The sequence below is a fragment of the Colius striatus genome, chromosome 17, assembly GCF_028858725.1.
Source record: "Colius striatus isolate bColStr4 chromosome 17, bColStr4.1.hap1, whole genome shotgun sequence".
NCBI classification, from domain to species: Eukaryota; Metazoa; Chordata; class Aves; order Coliiformes; family Coliidae; genus Colius; species Colius striatus.
In genome coordinates, this window is record NC_084775.1 from 14,968,582 (window position 1) to 14,991,932 (window position 23,351).

Sequence of the window (23,351 nt, forward strand, 5' to 3'; positions counted from 1 at the left end):
CATTATTTACAAGATGTAGTTAAAAACAATTTCAGTGTCTGACAAGACCTTACCTGCAACAATTCAAACACAACCTGATGGCACTGATGGAACACCGAGAGCCACTTCAGAATGTGCTAGTTTTAGAATGGTTTTGGAAGGTATCTTACCTTCACTGCTGTAAAAAATCCCCCTAAACAACCCCCATCTGCTTTCATACATAGAAAAAAATTACTCCAGAGACAAAGGCCTCCCACCTTGACAGGTCATTAAGAAGGCTGAGAACATCTTGAAGCGCATCATTTCCTGCTGCTTGGTTGCCACAACACTCCGTGGCTCGTGCAAGGTGGTTGGTGAGAAGGCTGGAGACCTGACGAGCCAGACCAGAGTGAACAGCTTCTGTTGAACCACCTTTGAAACAAATGCAAGAATCCACAACTGTGGTTAGCAAGAAAGGAATCTGCACATGCACAAACTCCTTGCTCATAAGCTGAAATTAGTAAGAAATAGGTTTGTCGTGCTACAGCAAAACGGTTACATATGAAATGGCTTTAACTACAAATAAAACCTGATGCATCCTCTATGTCCCATTAGCCAACAGCCACCTGTCTGTAAGTTTATGTATGTTATGGGTGAACTCTGTTACAAGAGAAACACATAACCAGAGAACCCTGAGGGGTTACTAATGTCTAGACAGAACCAAGTGGCAGACTTGAAATTATCTGCAACATAAAACACTCCCACGAGGAGGAAAATAAAGCTAGAATTTAAGAAAGAGACGAGAACAAAAAGAAGCTGATTTTCTACCCACTTGTGTGTTCTGGAGAGCCCACACAGTACTGAAGTCATGGTGAGCAAATGCCTTGTTTGAAATACATTTAACACCATTTCTCAGGCACTTGGGCAACTCTAAAGCACACAGTAGAAATACATTTGGCAGCGTTCCTACCTTCTTCTTTCTCCCATTCAACACAGCGGTTGGCTAGCACCTGGAAGGCAGCCCAAGCCATGGTGGCCACCTTCTGCTTCTTAGTCTGTTTTTCATTGGAACTGGATTCTGTCTGGCTGCTTAAACTGCAAAGCCTGTCCATGAGCTGTACCAGGCCACTTCGTACCAAACACTTCTCTTCACTCCTGTGTGAGAAGACAAATTCAGATTTTACTTCATTAACTTCTCCAGTCACTGATGAGACACAGGGAAAACCCTGAACCTGCTGTTAACTCAGCAATTCATTACTTTGCATTGCAGAAAGATGGTTCTGTCTCTCCCTTGCCCCTTCCAGGTGAAATTCTTTATTCTGAGAAAATCTGAACAGGATGATCTGAGACACTCCTCATTATGATGAAAGGGAGTAGATTCATACTATATAATGCTTCTCCTTAAGGCAAAACCTAATAAGGACAGCTGTGGATGCCCTCCTCCCCCGAAATCAACCCTTCCATACCTTGTGTAAGGGATAGTGCACAAGAGGCCAATGCTATTTGCACAAGCAATGGGGTAGCGAGCACACAGCGAGACCACAGATGTCATTGTCTCTCCAAAAGCTTCCTGGACTTGTTCCACCATCCCACCACACGTGAGCTCTTCAATCCTGTGGGCAGTGAAACATTTGAAATGGCAGGCTTTCCAGGTTAAACAAACCAGCCAAACTTTCAAATACAGGTTTCAAAACATACAACAATCAGCACATACTAAGAATTACCCCAGGAAGATTTAGAAGCAAAACTCTAAGTCACTGAATGTTTTAACATGAAACATATGTTAACAAGATAGTGTGTAGTTCTAGCTCAGACACGACTGAAATTTGACTACAAAGAAGTTACTGTCATCTAAATTTGACACATATTTTGTAGCAGCTAAATCTGCCACCAAGGCTTAATCAACATGAATTTAGAATTAAGTTAGGAGAACCATAGAATGATAGAATGGTAGCCTATAGAATAAGATAGCCTGTATCCACATCTGTGGACATGTCAGCCCAATATGAAACAGAAGTTCATCTACTGCCAAATAAAAGCACATCTCAGAAGTTTTCTGCCTTTTTACCTCACAAGGGCCAAAGCAGTTGTTGCAGGCTTTGCTCTGCAAACTTAAGCCCTCACAGTTAGTCCCTTCTCACAGTTTTCATGTGCACAGAGCAATTTGCTGTCTTCCACAGAGACTGCAACACTTAATTACTTTCAGAGAAAGAAACAAACCTTGGTCCTCCCTGAAGTACCATGGTCACTGGGCCTACAAGATGCGTCACACCCCCGACCCGGACGGCTGCCGTCAGCAACTCTCTCATATGCACCAGAGCCTGCTTCCTCGTGTTCCCACGCCGCCACCTCGTCTGAGCAGCCAGCAGAAAGCTGCTGCTGGATACCTGAGGAGATTTTGGTTGGTTGCTTTTGTTAATGAGGCACAAGCAAGACACCTCCCTTCTTTGCGAAGGTTTGAGCTTGAAAATGTAATGATTGAGCACATGGAAGGTGACATACTGCTTGGTCAGGATTTGTTCCAATGAAAGCAAAGAGTTGCCCCAGTAAGACGCTGTAGGTGGGTTTATCTCTGCTGTCCTCAATGGCCAGTGACTGCAGAAGAGTGAAGGAGCTGCTTCTGTGGCTGGTAATGTGGCGGCGCCTGTGAGAACAGAGGATAAATACAGCTGGCAGCAGAAACCTGAGGCAATAAAAGACACACATGCTACACTTGCAAAGTTATCAATGGCTTTAACAACACAGGCCACATCACTGTAAAGCAGCTTAGTGGAATAAACCCTTGCATACCTCTGACTTGATCTAGCAAACTCAATATCTTCGTTACCAATCATTTCTAAGTCAGACGGCGCCGACATGCTGCGGAGGAAGACGGGCTGGCGGACTGCATGGGAGATCACTTTTGTTTCAGATGCTGACTTGCAGGCTGCAATATTATACAACGTGAAAAAATGTCACCCTTGGTGTAGGAGCTTATTTACAAACTGGTTTTAAAACCACTGTGAACATTCCAGTGAAAGCTCTAACACAGAGGGGAAAACACAGTCTAAACAAGAACTTGCGACTCAGTTCTGAGCAGTTTCCTGTTCTCAGGTATTGTTTCAGCTTGGCTTTGTTTTGCTTAGGTTAAGCATTTTTCCCCAATAACTCAGGAGACTAAAGTTTCAGTTCCATATATTACTACAACCCAAACCAACCAAAGTTTAATGTAAGAGGGAAATCAAGAGAAGAGAAAAAGATTGTATCTTGATAAGAAAAAGTACAGTGCTGGCAATGACATATATACCTGGAGTCTCTGCAGGAGTACCAGATATACTTCTTGTGATACCAGACTGTGCTGCAATAGTGACATGTAACAGCAGCTCTGCTCTGTTCATCAAGCTCTTCACCAATGTTTTTGTTTTTGCTAGGGGATGAGAGGTCTTCTGTATCAGTGAATTCACCTCTTGAAAAAATTTCTCCCTGAGATTAAGAAAGGAAAATAAAAGCAGCAGACTCAGTTATGTTCTAATGCCTTCTGAAAAGTGTTTCTGTGAGACAGGTTCTTCTAATGAAGATGTATAGCATCAATTTATTCTATGCCAACAAAGTAGAGAGCATAAAAAATTAAATAAATAAACAAGTGATTTGTCAGTAAGTGCCAGCAGCTGCAGGTCCTAATATCAATATATTTAGCACTAACGTTTCTAACAATTTAATCAGATATTGCCAGGCAGATAGGAAAATTAAGCTGTAAAGTATCTGCATGCCTGGTTAGAAGCTCATCTGAATGCTCCTGCTCCCAAAGATTTTTGGCTTTCCATGAGTGTACCAGCCTTGAATAGAACTAGACATAGAATGACTTTGAAACATTTACTGCCAGTTTCTGTTTCACGTCATGTTTCACAGGGTACAATGAGATTCAAGTGCCTGCTTCAATAAGCATGTATGTATTTGTGCAATTTTAACTGTGTGTAACTACTTTTGGTGCCTATCTTTTAAGTGCCTTGCCCCAACGGTACACTCCACAGCTACTAACCTTAACGCCAGGACCACATTCTCAAGATCGCTTCCATCAAAAGAAACTTCTTTCATTGAACATAGAAGTTCCAGCTCTTTCATCTTGCTCTAAACAAAGTGAAGGAAAAGGATGAACATGTGTTGAGAGAGCAGCATGAAGCATGAGCACACACAGCAGCCACAATGCTTACCTCGTTGAAGTGATAATCATAAAAGAATGGGACATTGTTCTCCAGCTTCCCATGCATGGCGTCATCTACCTCATTCTGCCACTTCTGCTCCAGCTCAGCCACACTCTAAGAAAGAGACAAAAATAACACTTGTCACAGTTGTTCATCTTAAGGACAAGAAGAGATCTTAAAAGAGGAAATGTGAGTACATTTTGTATTTATGTGTTTCTAAAATGCTGTTAATACACCTTTATTCTCAAAACAAGCCTTCTGGGTGTTTTTCATGTACTTTCCTTCTTACCTGCAGCTGTCTCTCCATGGCATTGAGCTTCTTAAAAGTCTCTCCCATAATCTTACAAAGTAAATCATATTCTTCAGCGTGTTCTTCCTGATACTGGAAATTTATCAGTGACTGGAGCGCATCAACCAAATTCAAATGTTTAATCACACAGGAAACTACCATCTCCTCCATTACTTCTGGCTGAATCACTTCCCTAGGGTCACAGGTAAAGCCAAACTGATTAAGCCAGAACAACAGACAAACTGTGACAGTTTACATAGACAATTCACTAGGTGCTGCACTCACAAACAAGGACTTACAGAACATCCAATGCACACCCATCATACACCAAAGACATGTCACATCCTCACCACTGCTTTTTTGCTCACTCACTTTGGCACATGTTTCAAACAATGAAAGTGAGAAAAATAAAGCAAGGTAATGACACTTACTTTATGCTGGGTCTAAACTGAGGCCGAGCACGTCCAGAAATTTCCCTGAGTTTTATCATGATCCCTGGAGGCAGCCTGATCCTAGGCAGATCAAAATAGTGTCCAACAGGAGGCACTAGAACATCAGAAGGATATGTAAATTCTCTATCTTCTTCTATAGTAAGAGGCAAGGGAGAAGGACTTGGTGTAAGGGCTGGTGATATCACACCATTAGCTTCCACCTGCCATTGGCACCTGAAAAAAAAACCAAACAAAACACAGATGAAATGGATTTTGTTTTCCCAGAACTCTCCCCTCTCATTCAGAAACACACATCAGTCAACAACACACTACAAACAGACAGATTAACATATTAAGCACTGCTTAATGTATCAAGCATAGCCCAATCCTCCTCTACTTACTCTAAAGGAAACCTTTCTTCTAGAGACTATTCCCTTAGCTTTAGGCAACACAGAGCTGCTGAACAAACTCTGCAGGAAACATTATCAAAACACCACCTTAAAACACAAGACTTGAGCACAACTACAGAAGTCACCTTCCTTCAGAGAAACACCCACATGGGAACTTGCATCAAGTTTTTGGCTTTTTTACCTTTGTAATAGTTTAGATCTTAAGAGCTCTTGACAGGTTTCTTCATCTTTGGTAATTTCTGGTCCGTTGTACAATATCCGCAGCATAGAACAAGCTAACACAGAAAGGCCAAGTGCCAGGTCAACTAAGAAGGGCAAGCCTCCTGACACGTCCTCTGACGACTCCTGAAGTAGGAACAGTGATGTAAGTTGCACTCATCAATCAACCACTAAGTCCTTCCCCAACAGATTTCAAGACAGGAGATTTTATATTTCTATAACCTTACAGCTACACATCTATCCATCATCTGTCTCCTACACAGACATACACGGAAACAACGCTTAACAATCCAAGGGGTAATGTGCAAGAACAACTCAAGACAAGAAACAAAGGATTTAATCATTGTTTTCCTCAATCAAGAAAAGAAAAGGCAGAAGTTAATTCTGGTTCAGCCACTCTTTGGCCTGCAGATGTGTTATTTCACAGGCCTAGCCCTGGCTTCCTGGCACGGGGATTTGAGTTTCCTTTTGTTGATCCCAACATCCCTCCTTTCTCTTCTTTATAGGCTGGAATCATTAGTTCCAAGAAGAAAATTAACTCTGTCCCAGCCAAAACCATGACACCTCAAGTAAAACTCCAATTTCCAGGTTGTTACAAGATACCCATCTCTGCAAAGGAATCCTGATCTACAAGCAGCAAGATATTGAAATGACTTCATCCAAGCCCAATGCCAAGGCCAAGAGATAGGGAAGACACATTTGGTAATGACCAACTTCATAAAACCCTGAGCATGCTACAGGAATACCACATCTATACCACAGGAATACCAGGTATCTGTAGGTCAGGAAGCCAGATGTGGAATTTGAGTCCTTCACACTGCAAAGGATGGTTTCTTGTATTGCCAAAACAAATAACCTATTACTGGTTCACATTTCAAACGTTAACTTCCAACTCTGAAGTACATTTCTGCTTGATCTGAAGCGTGTAACAGACAGAAGAGAAACTGAAGCTGAGCCTATCCCATGGGATCTGTCACATTTGAGTACCTGTGCTCGAACAGTGCAAGCAAAGCCCCACATAGCTTTGTCTGGAGTGTTGTGCTCACGACCACTCCTCATTTCAAAGGAGAAGGTGACTGTATCTCCTTCCACCTTAACATTTGGATGGAGAAGAAAAAAAAAACAAAAGAAAGGAAAACACATTTAAGAACCAAGGCAAACAAACAGGCTTTTCATAAAAGTGGCTTATTGTATGGATTAATGTTTTTAATGACAGTTACCCAAGTACTATTTTTATCTCTAACTATATACTCTGATTAAAGATCCTCCTGTTGCTGTAAGGATACCCTTCAGTGGACAATTTGATTTTAATTTTGCTGCTGGTTAACTACAGTGAAACAAAAATCCCCACTGTGGTTATAGAATCAAATAGAATTTATCAGTCTGTGTTACTTGGCCTTGACTTTCCTCACTATTTGTCTGCCAAGAAGCCATGCAATAATCAGTACTTCTCTTCCTGAAGGCAGACAGACAAGCTCTTCAAAGAGATGAATGTCAACACATTACTAGAAGAGTTTGCTAAAAGAGCAATATAAAAATCTATGTCTGAAAATTAAATGAAATTCCATTCACTCTGAATAATGGAGTGCTCATCTGAAATAGCTTTCCAGTTTATTCTTGGTTTAACAAGACACAATTTCAGAAGTGACATACATCAGCCCAGCTGTAGTGTGGACAAGGAGCACAAATTTGTGCAGCAGCACAAATGGACAAGGAAAAAACCCCACATTGCATACAATCTGAGGGAACATAGTACAAAATTCTTTAAATAGTGAAGTTTCAAGAAGTTTGAAGGATTTTTGTCTTAGCTTCACTGCCAAAAGCCTCCAATGTCCTTTTAAAACCCAACACAAACGGTTGGAAAGCTGCTGCATTTACTACTCATTATATTAACAGTCACTGTTCAAAAATTGCAGTCATTCTCACAGACCTTAAGAAAATATGCCCAGCCTCAGACTTTGTAAGAATTTCTCCTAGGAAGATATACTTAGGAGAAGAGCAGTGCCATCAGAGACTCTAGGACTGGAACACACCAGTAATGCATTCCAGTAAGACATAACAAACACGATCAACGCAAAGAGAAGCATCACACACAGAGTTGAAGTTATTCCCCGAGGACTTAACAAGCCCATTTAAGATGTGATCCCATCTTGGATAACAATACACTTAAGAGCTTGGATTTCATTGCTATACAGGTTAAAAAGGACTCAACATGTTTTCCAAAGGGGACTTTTCTATGTGAAATAGTGTTGGATTATAATACTGTACCTTTACTAAGTCTTTCGGCCAACCAGTTCCTAAGACACTACGGCTGCCATATCCCAGTGTATTGCCTCCATACTCAGCAACCTTCCTACTGTTTGTGTTAGGACCAGCATAGATCACCAACTTCAAAACATAAAATACACTGTTAGACTGTAAGAGAAAAACAAGAAAATCTAATAATAATAATAATACTTAGCACTTACACAGCGCTTTCTCTTTACAAAGCGCTTCATCAACATTAACAAATCCTCACAACAGCCCTGTGAGGTGAGGAGGTAAGTATTATTATCCCCATTTTACAGATGGGGAAACTGAGGCAGAGAGGAAATTCAGTGACTTGCCCCCAAAGTCACACAGCAAGTCAGCAGAACTGGGAGCAGAAGGTAGGAGAAGTCTTAACTTCCAGTCCTCACGCTAAGCTAAGGAGAATATATCGCTGCTCTACTAATAAATGGACTGATCCTGATCTCAAAGCTAATACTTTGTCAGTGACTTCAGTGGGAACATGACAACACCCAAAGTTTTCTGGAAGGGTTTAACCAGTAATGGGTGACATGAGTATCTAAATAACCTGGCAATAACTGATAGCAGTGAGTATCACAGGCTTTGCTGCAGCAACAATTAATAAGCAGCACAAGCAGCTCTGATGAAACAAAGTAACTGAGGGTTATTAGTTGTGTTCTTGAAACTGCAAATACATGTTGCTATTAAACCATGTAAACAAGCCATTCATCATCAGGGGAAAAAAGAGTAACCTTTCCACTTCTGTCCAGTTTAAACAAACTGTGCTGATCTACAAAGGAGGCAGCTAGATTAAAATTTGAGAAATGAGGAAAACTGAACAACAGCAAAAATGAGCAGCAGTCAGAGAACCTGAGCCATCGTGGAATGAGCTTACAGAAATGGGAAGAGTTGGTAAGAATTTACGGGGGGGGGGGAAACCCCCCTCAAAGTAAAACCACCACCCACCCAAACTGCATCCCTCTGGAGCCTACTATATTTCTCCCATTTCATAACCAACCCTGCTTCCTCTTTTGAGGAAACTTCCTGATTACAGAGCCTAACTCCTAAGAGAAGATGCTCATAAGTGAGAGCTTTCAGACATTGAAACAATCGCTGGGCATTATGCTCTGAAACAATACACAAGAAGGATTAAACATCAATTCTTTTGAAGTTATTTCTTCAAGAATAATAGCAATTTAACATGAGCCATTTATCTTCATCTTCCTGCCTTTTCATGTCAACAAGACAAGGGGCAGAAAAGATGAAAACAGGAAATGCTGCTGATGGAAACACAAACGAGAAAGAATTTCCGCATCGACCCTTGCTTACCTTATCGTAATCGTACTGTGAAGAACATCTGTTGTCAAATCTGAGATACAGACAGCGAGCTCCTGGAATATGTACAGTTTCTTTAAATTTATAGTTATCCCTGACAGGATGAACTGTTTCTACAGTCTTCCCAGCAGCCCAGGGAGCAGGGATCTTCAAACCCGTCAGAAAACCTGGTTCTTCTTTCTCTTCCAGCATTCTGAAATGAGAGTGAAAAACTAGTCCTAAGATTCAACACAGAGGTTTCCACTCTAGATTCAGACAAACTAGGAAGTACTTAAAAATCTCCTCTCAGCATTGATACAGCGACACAAAGGATGGACTCCCCATTTTAGGCACAGCTGTGTTGAAGGGGACAGGCAGAACTTCAATAGTCTGAAGCGTAGAATTTGAAAGAGGACTGAAACAAAATCCTTCAGTTTTCACACAGTATATTACACATTACCACAAGCTGTTTAATACTATAAATTCTGCAACATTGCAAGTATCTGCAATAAATATCTGTAACTTGAGCTGCATATTTCTGTTTCTAAGCAGAAGCTGTAAAACTTTGAGCTGAGACACGAGATCTAAATGCAGGACTTAAAACTGCTACACTGCTCCATGTAAATGAAACCACTTAATGTCTTTCCAATGGTTTTAATACTGTATTTCATGCTGTCAAAGCAATTTCTGTTTTCTCATGATGGTCTTCTTTAGCCTAATTTATTGTAAGAGGAAGATTCAGAATTAATTCCTAATGCTTGAGGTGAGGGAAGGAATGACACAAGCCATACCCTGTGCAAACAAACTGAAGATATGAATTATATAATTCTCCATGAAAAAACAGAACTAAATGTCTGTTGTAAAGGCTGATCAATGTCTAAGACAGCCTTACAAACCATTACAGCTTTGCCTTAAACAATTGCTGCTTTAAGACTTATCTCACAGCAATGGTCAAATGAACATTACAGATAAAAGGTTTTATCCCATGAAAAAACCCAAATGTGAAGAAAATCACCTCTCATCAGGTAACAGCTTCCCTTTCTGTTCTGATGCACCACTGGGGGAACTGTTCAGTTCTGAGAAAGCTGGAGACTGAGTTTTAAGCAGCAGTGCTGTCTGTAGAACAAAACATACAGTGTTAGAAAGAAACAAGCAGTACATCATTTTAATATCTCATTATTGAAATATATTGTCAATCCCACCATATATTGTTAAGGGCAGTAAGTCACTTAGTAGCTGCTGCACTGAGTAAAACCTGGCATTATCAGCTTTTGTAGTTGTTGAGCAATTCTTAAACTATGACCTGTGGGTCACTTACTGCAGAAAGCTGACCAATATCTAGAGCATTTCAAAACATGCATGCCACATCCTTTTTCCTTTGCAGACAGCTGCTGACACAAAGACTGTACCTGACTTGTGTAAAGGACCAGCTGCACCAGCTGAGGCATCAAGGCATCAGCCATAGTTAGAGTTTGCAAATTTGGATGCATCAGAGATGTCAGTAGGACAGGAAGCAGATGACCAAGCATAGTAGCCTTTGTAATTTGCTCCAGGCCTTTTAATCTGTAAGGAGAGCCAAAGTTTACACAGCAACAACTTTTTTTCACAGCACATCACTACTATTTTTAGCCATCTCTTTAATCTTGTAACACACTATGCAAGCTGCAATTTCAAATTCAGCAGAGAACATTTGCATTCTTTTTTTAAAAAACCCCAAAAGTTATTATCTTGAAAACATTAGAATCTCTCCAAAGTGTCAGCATCCCAGTCTTTGCTGTCAACTCTTACTAAACAATGACAGACCAGAAGACAGTAAATCAAGAGTTCAGTAATTACTTAGAGAACTACAATCTCCCATGAGCATGGGATGAAAATGCACATCAAACATGACTGGATTTGTTCGGTGTGTCTTTTAAGCTCCCAGCACACAGAGCAAGAAGTTCTTTTAAAGAATCTGTATCTACAAAAATGTATTTGAGCATGAAGCCACCCATCTGAAAATATCTCCATGGAACTCTGTACTGTCAATGAGCAAAAGTCATCTTGTGGGCACAGAAAGGCATAGAAACTGAAATCTGAAACAGCTGGGAGACAGAGGTGTTTGTTTAAGGAGAGAAAAGGTTCACAGCTTATGTTTACATCCTACTCCCAACAAATCTTTTTAAATGATGGGAGACAGGGAAGGGTGAGGTGACACCATCTGATGAAACATGCAGAATACCATAACATCCAAGACTTGCTGTGGATAAAATAGCTAAGCCAGTTACCAGGTACTCAGAAACTTAACATGGGAACAACAAAAAGCTTACAAACAACAGAATTGCTCTAGTTCACAAGCCAGATCTCAGCTGATTAATTACAGTTTGTTTCCAGTTATCCTCATCATAAATACCACTGTAACTGACTGAACCTTAACAAAGTTGAAGCTTCTGTAGATTATCAAGCTAGTAGCACTAAAATCAGACCCTGTGCCAAACTCTTCAAAAGGTGAGTTCTAAGCAAATGCTATAGTAAGAAGTTCCTATATGTGAGCTTTGAATGTATGAAGTTACAAAGAGTAAGTGATGTTAACTGTGCCTGTACAATAAACAACACAATGCTAATTTACTGTTTTCAAGCTCATACCATCTTACCTTTGCTCTCTGTCAGAAATGTCACTGTTTATTAGTGCTGTAGTGACTTGTTGCAGCATTTCTAAGACTTCATCACATCCTGTCAGGATTTGTGTAGCCAGAGACAAAATGCTGGTCTTTAGCTCCTAGGTACAAGAAGAGTGAGAGGATACTTAAATTCTTCGAGAATACAAAAAAAGGGCAACAGAACAAAAAGATGGATTTCCAAATTAAAATAATGATAATGTGACCTGGCAGGCCTGCAGCAGGAGATTCGTCCAAGACTTAAATTTGATTAATGCTAAGCCCCAAAGTGCTGGGAGAAACTAGGTGCATATATTACAGGATGCACATCCAGTTTCTAGAGGGAAGGAAGCCCCAAGTCCAGCACAGGAGAGAGAGCTGTTAGCCAGCCAAGGTACAGCATTGGTGACAGAATGTCCTAGCAGGTATGTGGATCACTGTAGAGAGAGAAACTGAACAATGAAAACATGGGTGAATAGTGAGACAAGAGAAGTACTACAATATTTAGCATTTACTCAACTGAACAATTAAACTTTCAACTGCAGCAGGTTACAAGCACACAATGTCTCAAAGAGTAGCAGACAAAACCAGCTTAACAAACAATACCAGAAACTCAGAAGTCAATACCGTTACAGAAGACCCGTTGCCATTACCAAAACTGCTATGACGAGACAGGCTGCATGCTAACACAAACCTGGCTTCCATGAGTTCATTCAAGACTATTCCAGCAGTAACATGAAATGGCACCATTTTAAATAAACCTTGTAACAACAAAACAACCACTGTCTGCAAACCTTGTCCTCTAACAGTTTCCTTGCCACAAACATTCATGGTATTTCAGACAACAGATGTAGGTGGTTCTACATAAGCTTTAAGTTAAAACTGCAAAAAAGCAGAAGCCAGGTGAGACAACCCTTTCCTATTTAAATCTGAAAGGTATTTGTTAAGTACCACTTAAGGGATTTGGAGAAGAGAATGTGTTGGAGGGTAACATGTCCAGAAAGACTTCTTGGCACATTAATTTTCTTACTAGCATCTATTAAAATACATTTGAAAATTCATTATATGTATATTTAGGAAGGGAAGTGTCTGCTCTCACTGACAGTAAGAACCCAAGCTGGAATACTGAACACAGAACAATTGCAGGCTTTAGCTAGAAGACAGGGAAAAAAAAAAAATCTGTCTGCAGTACTTTAACTATTTCAAGAAGATAAGAGCCAACTAAACAGTGTAAGAATGCACAACAGAAACAAGAGATGTCACAGGAACACTGACTGTAGAGAGCCATACTAGAATAAAACTTGGTGTTTACCTGTACCTTCAATGTCTCTCCCTGCAAGGAGCTGTCACTGTCATCATTTTCATCAGGTTTAATCAAAATAGTGTTACTGAGGAGGTGGTTCTGTACAGCCATCAGATAGCGCAAACACGAGGATGCAGCCTTGAACATAAATAAGTACACTTTACATTATCTAAACCTTTAAATCAACCTTGATTCAGGCAATCCCTGTACTTTGAAACATAAAAGAGGAAAAAAAGTTGAGGAGGACAAGCAAAAGCAACAAAATATTTCCCTTGAACAGATTTTTGTTGCTGATTTAAAGCAAGCTTGTTAATACATATTTCAGAGAAGAAACTGGTTGCAAAACACTGAATTCTCATGAAGTGACATGTAAAACACATAAAGCAGCAGGACTGTTTTATTCAAGTATGTAACATTGTAGCAATAGTCAAGTACAGTAATACTAATTAATTCTTAAAAGTTAATGTCAACACAGAGCTAAATTTAACTGACATTCCTGAAGGTGCTGGTTACATGTTACGGCTCCTTTCCCACCCTGCAGCACAGTCATGACTCCCTGTCCCTTCCCCAGCACTGGCCTGCAGGCTGCTCATCTGTTTGGCCATCAGTCAGATCAGGGAGCTGATCCTGCTGAAAACATCTATCCATATTTTTACCTTCAAATAATGTCAGCTTTCACTCACTTCTGCCTGTGAATGACAATCCTTTCTGTTTGTATGAATTATTTTACACAACTGCAGAAAGAATTGTTTGGGGTTTTTTTTTTACTTTGTTGCAATGTTTTGAAGATTGAAATGCACAAACTTTCTTTAAACTGAAACAGTTACTTGAGCAACTGGAAAACATCCACATATAAACCTGTTTTAGCATTACTGTATGATTTACTTGGCTGTAAGAAGTTGTTTCTTCCCTCTCTGCACAGCATAAACAAAAGACATTCTTTTCCCATATTTGTTAAGACACACAGCTATAGAAGTTTCACCTTTATGTACTCAGTGAAAATGAGAGATTTAAAAAGAAGAAAAGAAGCCAAAAGACAAATATGCTTTTACCAAAACACATTTTACTTACAGGCACAGTTGAAAGAAGCCTTTGAAAATCATCTTTAGATACAGTTTGGCACTTGGTGATTAAGACACAAGATTCTCGGACAACAATCTTGAGAATGTAGTGCAACAGCTCATCGTTTAGTCTTCAACAATGCAAGAAAGATGTAAAATGTCAACAGTCTAATCATGGTGTATTTTGCATAGCTCACCTCAAAAGTCCCTGTCAACTGTATCACAAATTATGTGAAACCAAAACAAGTATCTGTTCAACTTTAGAGATTCAGACACAAAGAAAACCAAGCCTGTAATGTTTAACAATCAGTGCAAAGATACCAGTGACTTCCTCCACTGTGCTAATGTAAATCTATGGCTTTAGAAGCCATAGATGTTCCAAAAACAGACTCCTCCCACTTGAGCAGGTACTTGAGATTGACAGTTTTACTGCTAAAAAGTCACCTAGTGCAGTGATAGAGAGCAATGTCATAATATCATACTTATGAATTATCACCCATATCTATCACATACAGTGAGCAGCAGGGAGTCCAAAACTGTGCCTATGCACAGAATTCTCTGAAGTTTCCCCTAAAACATCAATCCCTCTCTCCATTGTCTCCATGAAATTCTGCCTGCTACAGACACAAAGGTCACACTGCCCATAAGAAAACAGGCAATGTCAGAAGAATTTGATGTAAGTTAAAGCAAACTATAGAAACATAGTATAAAAACAGGGAGAAGGGGGAGCACGTTGTTGCATTTTACCTATAATGATCATCATCTTCGCTTCCAAATCTGTTGTTCTGAAGCTGTTCAGCTAAATTAGTCAGGATAACGTCACGAAGCTGAGAGAGACCACTATTCCTCTCTCCTGAAACGGAATGCAAGCACTTTTGCAAACAGCATTTTACACAAGTCATTTCTTTTTCTTTCCTCAGATATCTTGCTTAATACATGTTACTAGAATTACAGTGTAACCTGATTCCCTGTTGATATGTGGGACTGTTAAAGCTTGCTCTGCACATTGCACTGGTTCAAACCCCAAAGACTGATGCATGAACACGTTCCTATGAGGTAATGAATGACTATGCATCAGTTGCTTCCAGGTCCAGACTCCCATTTCCTGGTGAATGCAATTAGATTATTACTCTTTCACTAAGGACTAAAATTACCTCTGGTTACTGTGTAATTGCCATGGGAAACACTAACTGGTAACTTGGCCTTCTAAAACACAACCCAGACAAGAAACATTACTAAGAATGACAAAAGAAAGCTTTAATCCTTTTCCATTTCAAACAGTTGCAAGATTGAGACAAATCTTCCTTTTCTATATCTAACACTTGACATGGAGCTGTTAAAAAAGCAGCTTCAGAATCATCCATAATGTCCTAGAACAGGATGAGTTTAAAGCAGATTAGTGCTCAATATTCTGGACTGTTCTCCCTCCAGAGTTCAGCAAGTATTTTTACTTCTTGTTTTCAGTTAGAACAACACACTTTAACGTGTCAATGAGACATTCTCACCTTCAGTTAAGACCAATTTCAATAAGTTATTGATTTCTGCTTCTCCAGGATACAGGATATTTAAACCAGAGCTAAAGGAAAAATAAAACCATGTATTACTTAACACTTTTAAAAGTGAACAAAACCATTTCAATGGACATGTGAAAAATGGCATCACAGAACCTCAGCTGAGCACTCATGTAACATTTAGAATAACCATGTAATAGCTTCTTCCACCTTCAAAAGGCCTCCTCCATATTCTAACATTTATATTAGTCATAAAATAAGCAGCTGTAATCAACTATATTTTACTATTTAGGTCCCAAAGCTTCTTCAAGAGCTATTTGCTTCCCTCTGAGAAACTCCACAGTAATCACTGGTATATATGACAGCACAATCAGCATGGCAAGAAACATACATCAAAAAAAAAGGCTCATTGGCTTGGAGCACAACTCAAATAACTCTGGTAACAGGGTAAGAGCTGTGGCTTATCTGTGCTAACAACAGCAGAGAATGCAAGAAACAGTAATCAAGAAGTCACTCCTGTTACAGTTTTATACTTAGTAAAAACTGGCTCCTTAGAGACAGAAGATTCCAGAACTTGTATTTTGCCAACAGCACAGCTATGCATAAACACTCCTTGTGGAGGTATCTTTCCCCTCTAACTTGTAATGAACTTTGTCCTTTCTACATGAATTACCACATCGAGATACACCATCACAATAACTTAAAAAGGAGTACTTCATGGCTGACTGAAGTGTTGAAATCACTGCACAGACCTTTTCTTTTCCCCTTCTCTTTTTAAATAACACTCTCAAAGAAGAGAACTGGTACGTTTTTCATCTTCAAACTGAGAGCAGATACTATTTATTGCACCCTCTGTCTCGTGCTGACCAACTTGTGATACAAACATCAAGAAAAGTTATCATACACTGCAAGACAAATTTGAGGTTTCCATTGGTATCAGAATCCCTCAGTGAGAAAATAGGTGGAAGGGGACAGTACATCATCTCCACCTCTGATTCTTTTTACAAATCATTGGAGGATAGAGTTAAACAAGGGGAAAAATCCAGCAGTTGTCCATTCAGGTGACAGGATACACTTCTCCTTGTCAGAAAGCAAGACACTGCAAATGCTAGCTAATGCTACTAAAGACACATACACCCTTCTTCAGAGCTGCATAAAGCCACTGAAATTTGGGATATTGTGATTCACACAAAAAACCTGCAGGTTGATCTTCAGAAGATCTTGTTCTCAACCTTTGGAGCACTTCCCACTTGAAAGCAGATTATATTTGTATTTAGGACATTTGAGACAGCATTCCTTGTCTCAGAGATGTATATTATCTAGTTTTTTTGATACACAACCACACCTTTCGCTTGCTTCCCTGCGCTTAGTCACTCAGCTATTTTGACAAGCTGGAGAAAGGAAATTACATAGCATCAGGTTCAAGAGATGAAGTAGCTAATAGCTAATATGATGTGGATCTAAAGCAACCAGCCTGTTTAAGTGTTTGATGACCGGGTGTACCAGCCCAGAGACAGAATGCCCACTCCTCTACAAAAATAGATTTCTCTTCTCTAAACAGAAACCTGACTTTCTCTAGACAGTTTTACTACCCTGCCTCTGTGTTTCTCTGGGCCTTCAACCTTACAGCATTCCTCAAGTGTGATTCATTCTGCTTCCCTCTACATTCTTTTTCTTTAGGAGAATTTCAGTATTGTCACCTGAAACCCTGGTGTAACAGGTGACAAAACCAGCTTTGCCTATTCCAGAACACCAAAAAACTACATAAGCTACATGTGGAGCCATCCTAGCCATCACTGCAATGCAGAAAGCTTTGCTTGACGTTAGCAGATATATTAAACATTAAAAAAACAACTAAAGAAAGCCAATAAAATCAACAAATGAAAAGCATGGAAAGTAATTACCAGCTGTTATTTTACTGTCATTGTGACAAACACACTGTATTTCCCTCGTTCCACAGATAGAATTGTAATGGAGTGACACAATGTTAAAGCTAAGTTTTATCATATCAATTTAACATGAAACTGTTGGATATCATTTGTATGTTCAGCTGTTACAACATTTCCAAAAATCTAAACTCTAAGTAAAGCTTAATTTAACAAACCAGATATTTACCTTATAGCTAGACAAACCTCCTTCTGAATTTCTGAGCAAATCTGATCCCTTGGTGCCATCAGTAACTGCCAAAGTAAGAGGCCAGACCTTCTAACAGTATCTCTGTTTCTTTCAGTTTGTGGGCTGAAGAAAAACTTAAAAACCACCTAAAGAAAAAAGAAACACAACAATACTGAAACCTTACACTCCACTCACATTAACTCCTGACAAACTCCCAATGCTTGGTCAAACTATCTGGCTAGGTCACAGGACATCTCAGTTAGAAACTGACTTTGGCTCAAAAGAAGGAAGAAATAAGGAAGTAATAAAGGTGGCATCTACACTTAGATTTAAACTGGGGTTTTTAAATGGGTGTATAACGTAATGCAAAGCCACTGCTAAGTCAATCTTCATGAAACTGAATGTAATAGAGAAAAAAACTAATAAAATCAAGTGGCTGTCTCTAACTTAAAGCAACATTTTCCCCTGTGTATCGTGAAGTACATTTAAGATGTCTTTGTACCTGAAAGACAACAAGGATGCAGCGTATTATACAAGTATCTCCATTCACCATAGCTTTTTCCATAATGTCACAGATACTGCTGAGATGATGTGCTTCAATTGGATGTTGCTTGCCCAAAAAGTTTGTTATAGGAAGACTGTTGCTGGCTGCAAGCAGGTTGAGTTGGTGGATACACATAGCACCAACATGGTGCAGTAACTGGTTAATAACCTCATTTGTGGTTGTTGCATCCCCTAGAAGAGGAAGAATGGCAGTTCAAATGCTGTCCACAAACATAGACTATAGCATTAGCATTTGCTTCTGAAATGCACCACACCATCACTATCCCTAACTTCAGGACACACCCACATGAGAAACAAAAGAATGACCCTCATAGAATCACAGAATGGTGAGGTTGGAAGAGACCTTTAGAGCTCATCCAGTCCAACCCCCTGCAGAAGCAGGGTCACCTAGATCAGGTCACACAGGAACATGTCCAGGCGGGTCTTGAAGACCTCCAAGGAAGGAGCCTCCACAACCCCTCTGGGCAGCCTGTGCCAGGGCTCCCTCACTGAAACACTGAAATATGTTTTTCTTATGTTTAAGTGGAACTTTCTGTGTTCCAGCTTCATCCCATCACCCCTTGTCCTGTTGCTAGCTGCAATAGAAAAAAGGGATGTCCCGACCTCCTCACACCCACCCTTTAGATATTTGTATATGTTAATAAGATCTCCCCTCAGTCTCCTCTTCTCCAGACTAAACAGCCCCAGGTCCTGCTCATCAGTTCTTTTAATATGCTGAAGGGAGTAAGAATCTGGAAACTTCCAAAACATGTCTTGCTTCGTGTTTTTTCTTTTCTTAAAACACACACAAACCATCAGAAACACTTATAAGCAACTTTTCAGGAATGAACTCGACTTCTAATAGGAAGTTTCAGAAGGTAGTTTCTGTACATGAATTCCATTTCACCCCCACTTTGTACAAAATGCTGACTGCTACATTTATCTCACCTTTGGGTTCTGTAATGATGTGACTCACTCCCAGCCTCTGACAGACACAATGGAATGCCTGGTTCCCAGGATTACACCACTGATCAATATAATCATTAGAGCAGGTCCATATCATGTTATTCATAGTATCATAACAAGCACCTGAGAAAAGGAAAATATTTTGCACATCACATTTTTAATGTTTTTTTAGAAAACCAGACTGAAGTATTTTTTTAGCAGGCATCAATTCACAGTATTTGCTTTAAAAGTTCTCTGTTATGTGACAGCAATTTAGTAATAATGCATTGGAAGGAAAAACTTGAAATAGAGATTTCTTCCTTTGCTGTATGTCCCTTTGGATGTTTCAATCAAATGTACAACAGCATCTGTTTCAGGTAAATACTCCACTGCTTGTTGTTTTTAAGTACATAACATATATTCCTCCATAAACTTATCACACACTGCCACAGTGCACAGCTGGCATCAGATCAGACACTAGTAGCTTCTAGAAAAAACGTAGGGGGGAAAAAGCTTAAAACTTCCTTTGCTACAGCTACTGACAGTTGAGCACCTTGGAAGTTTTTTTAAAGGCCTTGTGGTAAAAACAGAATAGCTTTAATAAAACTGACAATCTGCATAGTGCAACTGATCTACTTCTTACCAAGTCCTGGAACTAGAGCCCCACGTCCAAGTGAACTTCCTGCAGCATCGATAAGATCCGCTCGGCTTGTGAACTGCCCATCCGAAATGTTGAACACCAAGCTGGAAGCAAGAACTACACAGAAAAGAGTCTCCAATAAACTTCTGAGTTTATTATATTTCAGAAAATCAAGGACAGAAAATCTGCCACAAACATATCCAACTTACTCTTTAAAGATGACAAAGCACTTGTTCCTCCGAAGAGGGAGCGTGTTGCAGAGCTGCCTGATCCACCTGGGGGTGGGACCAACATGACCAGGTACGTTCCACATGTGTATATTGGAGTCTTCCTCAGCATCTTCAGGGGCAGCCCACAGCTGGTGTTTGCAGCTGAAATATTCACCAGAAAAAACACAAATATGTATTTCTTCATAGCATTAAAAATTCCTAACAAGAAGCAGAAAACAAGGCAGATCTCTACTTAGAGCTTCAAATAAATCAATATGGAAACTCATTTAAGGTACGTTTTGTAGCATTTACATGCTGCTTTGAGAAGTTGTATATAGAGGTGGCCTCATAATCCAGCACATTCAGCAACAATGCCCAGAAGGACACAGCTTCACGGGTTCTTTAACCAAAAAGAACTCCTTTCTTTTTGAAAGAAAAAGGACAGACCAGCAATCTCTCATTTCCAAACCAGGAAAATTAGGAGTCTAAAATTTAAGCATAAACAAAACTGGTTTAAGGACTGTTTTGTGATAAACATATTGAAAGCAGTATCTTAGAGCCAAACAAGCTTTTAACATAAAAGAGAGCATTTGAGATTCACTAGGAATTTACTATCCTTAAGCTCTCCTGCTCCATCTGAAATGTGTATGGTCACAAAGATCTTGCTCCTGCCACAGCTCATCAACACTTCTCTGAGCACTGACTAAAGAATTAACCAATAACCACTTCTTCTTCTGTAGCACTCTAGTTGTTAACTGGCAAAATACAGCCTTTAAGACAGGCCTTCAACTTAACTTGTTGCCAGTTTCCCTGTCATCATACCTATTTCCTGGAGAATTTACAAAAATACCTTAAATTGTTTATAATGACAGAAAAGAAAACTCAGGTATGTATGGAGAAAGAAGCCATTTGGGATAAACTGAATAGAATCTTCAGACAAATCTTACAGAGCTCCAGATCATCCTGAAAGCCACCAATGCTCTTCATTCAAGGTTCCCTGATTATTTTGGGTAGTTTCAGAAAGCCCATAAAAGAATACCCAAACACATACAAACTACCACAGAAAAGCAAAATTACCCCCAATTTACAGCATTCAACTTATTGTTTAAAAATTCAAGTTTTATTTTCTAGGCTGCAGTCCATTGTTACAAAAACAATTGGAGCTGCCAGCAGGGAAATGCAATTATCAGGTTGATAAATGTGGCATTAATCAGTCCTATAGTTCAATATATGGAGGGAAAAGGATGTTACAAGTATTCCACTCCTTTTTCATTCTCAAACTTTCTCACAGTCAATGCCTGATGTAACAAAGAACTTGTAATTCAAGCATTAAGCAAATATTTTATGCTTATTTTGGAAAAAAAATGCCCACTTCTTATCTTTCCGTGTCCTAAGAGGTTAGTAACAGATAGAACTGATACTATGTGTGTTAAGAAACAAACCAGAAACAATTACTGAGTCAGTAAAAGCTCTTCTGACCTGCTTGGTCCTCTTTCAATGTGTTGGAGATTGTAGAGCCAGTGAGAGCAGCCAGTGTTGCTGATGGGGAGGCTCTATACCTAGACAGCCTACTCAGAAGCATCTCATTTATACTCTTTGCAGATTCACCCTCTTTTCTCATTAATATAATTCGTTCCTGGAGAGGATTTGCTATACATATGCCATTTTCTACCTGTTAAAATGGAGAAACAGAGATAATTTTAGGTATTGAAATCCATAGGAGACAGATTACCTTAACTGGACAGTAAAATTGAGCAATACAATAGATGAGGTAGGGATACAAACTGGAATCCTGCTGTCAGAAGAGTGCTGTAGAAGCACATTACAAGCAGCTATTTGGATTACACATACCAATATTAAAACCTAACATGTTGATTTGAAAATGGCTGTATTTAACTAAGCAGTTGTCATGCTACCAACTCCAAAGTCATAAAAAAAATACATAATTTGCTTACTAGAAGTTCAAAAACATCCATAAAGACAGAGTGGCCTTTTGGTGTTTTTTCATTGAGGCTTGCAGGCGACCAAATCCAGTAGAAATATGTGCCATCTGAAGAAAGATGCACGGTAGTCATAGTACTGCCAACTGGGAAGTGATTTACTGGCATTGGGATTATCTGACATACCTGTGAGACAGAGAGCATCATAATAGTTCTTATTTTGCAGTTTGCTCTTGCAAGCATTAGCAATGTACTTTAAAAAAACCAAAGATCAAGTGCAATTAGTCCAGAAAAGTCTTATTATTGCACATGAGATTATATTTATTAGGTACAAACAGCTATTCTACCGTGTTTGCCAAATGGACCTACTGCATATAAACCAGCTTATATAGCTGAACATTTAGTGTACCTAAAAATAAAAGGCTCATCTCCTCACTAATGATTGAGAGCATACCCACAGTACCATATTGAAAATACACGTGCTAAAGAGTTGGCTACTTCCTGCAACTTCTCTGAAATATTCCTGGAAACTTTGGGAGATCAAGGGTATTCAAACACTTTCAGTTTCAGGAAACACACTGAACATAAGTGTGCATATCCATCCTTAAAACTACGGCAGGGAAATAACCAAAGTTAACAAACTATCCATTTTTACACAGGTTGTTTTACCTACAAAACATATTTAGATCAGAAACAATGCCTGAATTTTGTTATGGTAGAATAATGAGCTGTTCAGGAAGGTTATGTTTTCAGTTGAAGTCAAAGTCCATTTTGCTACTGTTTGTTTTCACAATGTGACCATATTACATTGTAGCTCTTATGACACTACCATAACATACAGTGGAAGGGTGTGAATGTATATACACACATACATACGGGTGTATACACACACACAAGCACAGGGGAACAGGGATACCTGGAACAACTTACATGTTCTATCATGCAAAGTTTTCAGTGAGGGTTTATAAAGAGGCAGTTTCAGAAAGTCAAAGGAAGAAACTTCAAGGACAAAACTAATTAAAGCTAGAAGTGATTGTGATTAATGAACACTTTCTTACTCTACTGTAACTCTGTAATGAATTGCTTCTTTTACCTGAAGGGTATGTTGATCCACAACCTGGAAAAGGGAGTGAGGCTTATTATCAAAAGAGACAGGTCGATGAAGCAGTTTGCCATTGCCAAAAGCAACCCACCCAGTCTCCAGCTCCTCGTTGCGGCAGTACACAAAACCTCTGCAAAACAAGCCGTAGATTAAAGCTCTGTAAAACCCTGTACTATTTTTTCTAAGAACAACTCACAACCACATTCTTGAACTTTGACTGAACTTAAATTCAAGTCAGCAAAAGGCAGCAATTTCTACTGTAAAATACCTTAAGCA

At 39.4% G+C, this 23,351-nt stretch overlaps 1 protein-coding gene across 4 annotated transcripts in view; it reads right to left on the reverse strand.

Annotated features, from left to right (window-relative positions):
• HECTD4 (HECT domain E3 ubiquitin protein ligase 4) overlaps positions 1 to 23,351 on the reverse strand; it is a 69,322-nt gene that overhangs the window by 30,117 nt on the left and 15,854 nt on the right. The window contains exons 6-35 of one of the 4 annotated variants that reach the window (XM_062010410.1): positions 23,067 to 23,205; positions 21,989 to 22,159; positions 21,513 to 21,705; positions 20,034 to 20,195; positions 19,828 to 19,941; positions 19,188 to 19,328; positions 18,199 to 18,431; positions 17,697 to 17,842; positions 15,576 to 15,646; positions 14,818 to 14,923; positions 14,081 to 14,201; positions 13,025 to 13,147; positions 11,704 to 11,828; positions 10,480 to 10,633; positions 10,086 to 10,186; positions 9,086 to 9,284; positions 7,757 to 7,876; positions 6,476 to 6,580; positions 5,451 to 5,614; positions 4,860 to 5,093; positions 4,429 to 4,621; positions 4,149 to 4,253; positions 3,977 to 4,065; positions 3,245 to 3,420; positions 2,749 to 2,884; positions 2,461 to 2,602; positions 2,179 to 2,345; positions 1,425 to 1,571; positions 929 to 1,113; positions 237 to 390 (exon numbers count right to left, since the gene is read on the reverse strand). In XM_062010410.1, coding sequence (XP_061866394.1) covers positions 237 to 390; positions 929 to 1,113; positions 1,425 to 1,571; positions 2,179 to 2,345; positions 2,461 to 2,602; positions 2,749 to 2,884; positions 3,245 to 3,420; positions 3,977 to 4,065; positions 4,149 to 4,253; positions 4,429 to 4,621; positions 4,860 to 5,093; positions 5,451 to 5,614; positions 6,476 to 6,580; positions 7,757 to 7,876; positions 9,086 to 9,284; positions 10,086 to 10,186; positions 10,480 to 10,633; positions 11,704 to 11,828; positions 13,025 to 13,147; positions 14,081 to 14,201; positions 14,818 to 14,923; positions 15,576 to 15,646; positions 17,697 to 17,842; positions 18,199 to 18,431; positions 19,188 to 19,328; positions 19,828 to 19,941; positions 20,034 to 20,195; positions 21,513 to 21,705; positions 21,989 to 22,159; positions 23,067 to 23,205 — 4,416 coding nt within the window. Of the gene's footprint in view, positions 1 to 236; positions 391 to 928; positions 1,114 to 1,424; positions 1,572 to 2,178; positions 2,346 to 2,460; positions 2,603 to 2,748; positions 2,885 to 3,244; positions 3,421 to 3,976; positions 4,066 to 4,148; positions 4,254 to 4,428; positions 4,622 to 4,859; positions 5,094 to 5,450; positions 5,615 to 6,475; positions 6,581 to 7,756; positions 7,904 to 9,085; positions 9,285 to 10,085; positions 10,187 to 10,479; positions 10,634 to 11,703; positions 11,829 to 13,018; positions 13,148 to 14,080; positions 14,202 to 14,817; positions 14,924 to 15,575; positions 15,647 to 17,696; positions 17,843 to 18,198; positions 18,432 to 19,187; positions 19,329 to 19,827; positions 19,942 to 20,033; positions 20,196 to 21,512; positions 21,706 to 21,988; positions 22,160 to 23,066; positions 23,206 to 23,351 lie in introns of all 4 variants that reach the window. The other 3 variants (XM_062010408.1, XM_062010409.1, XM_062010407.1) reach the window with 3 other exon arrangements.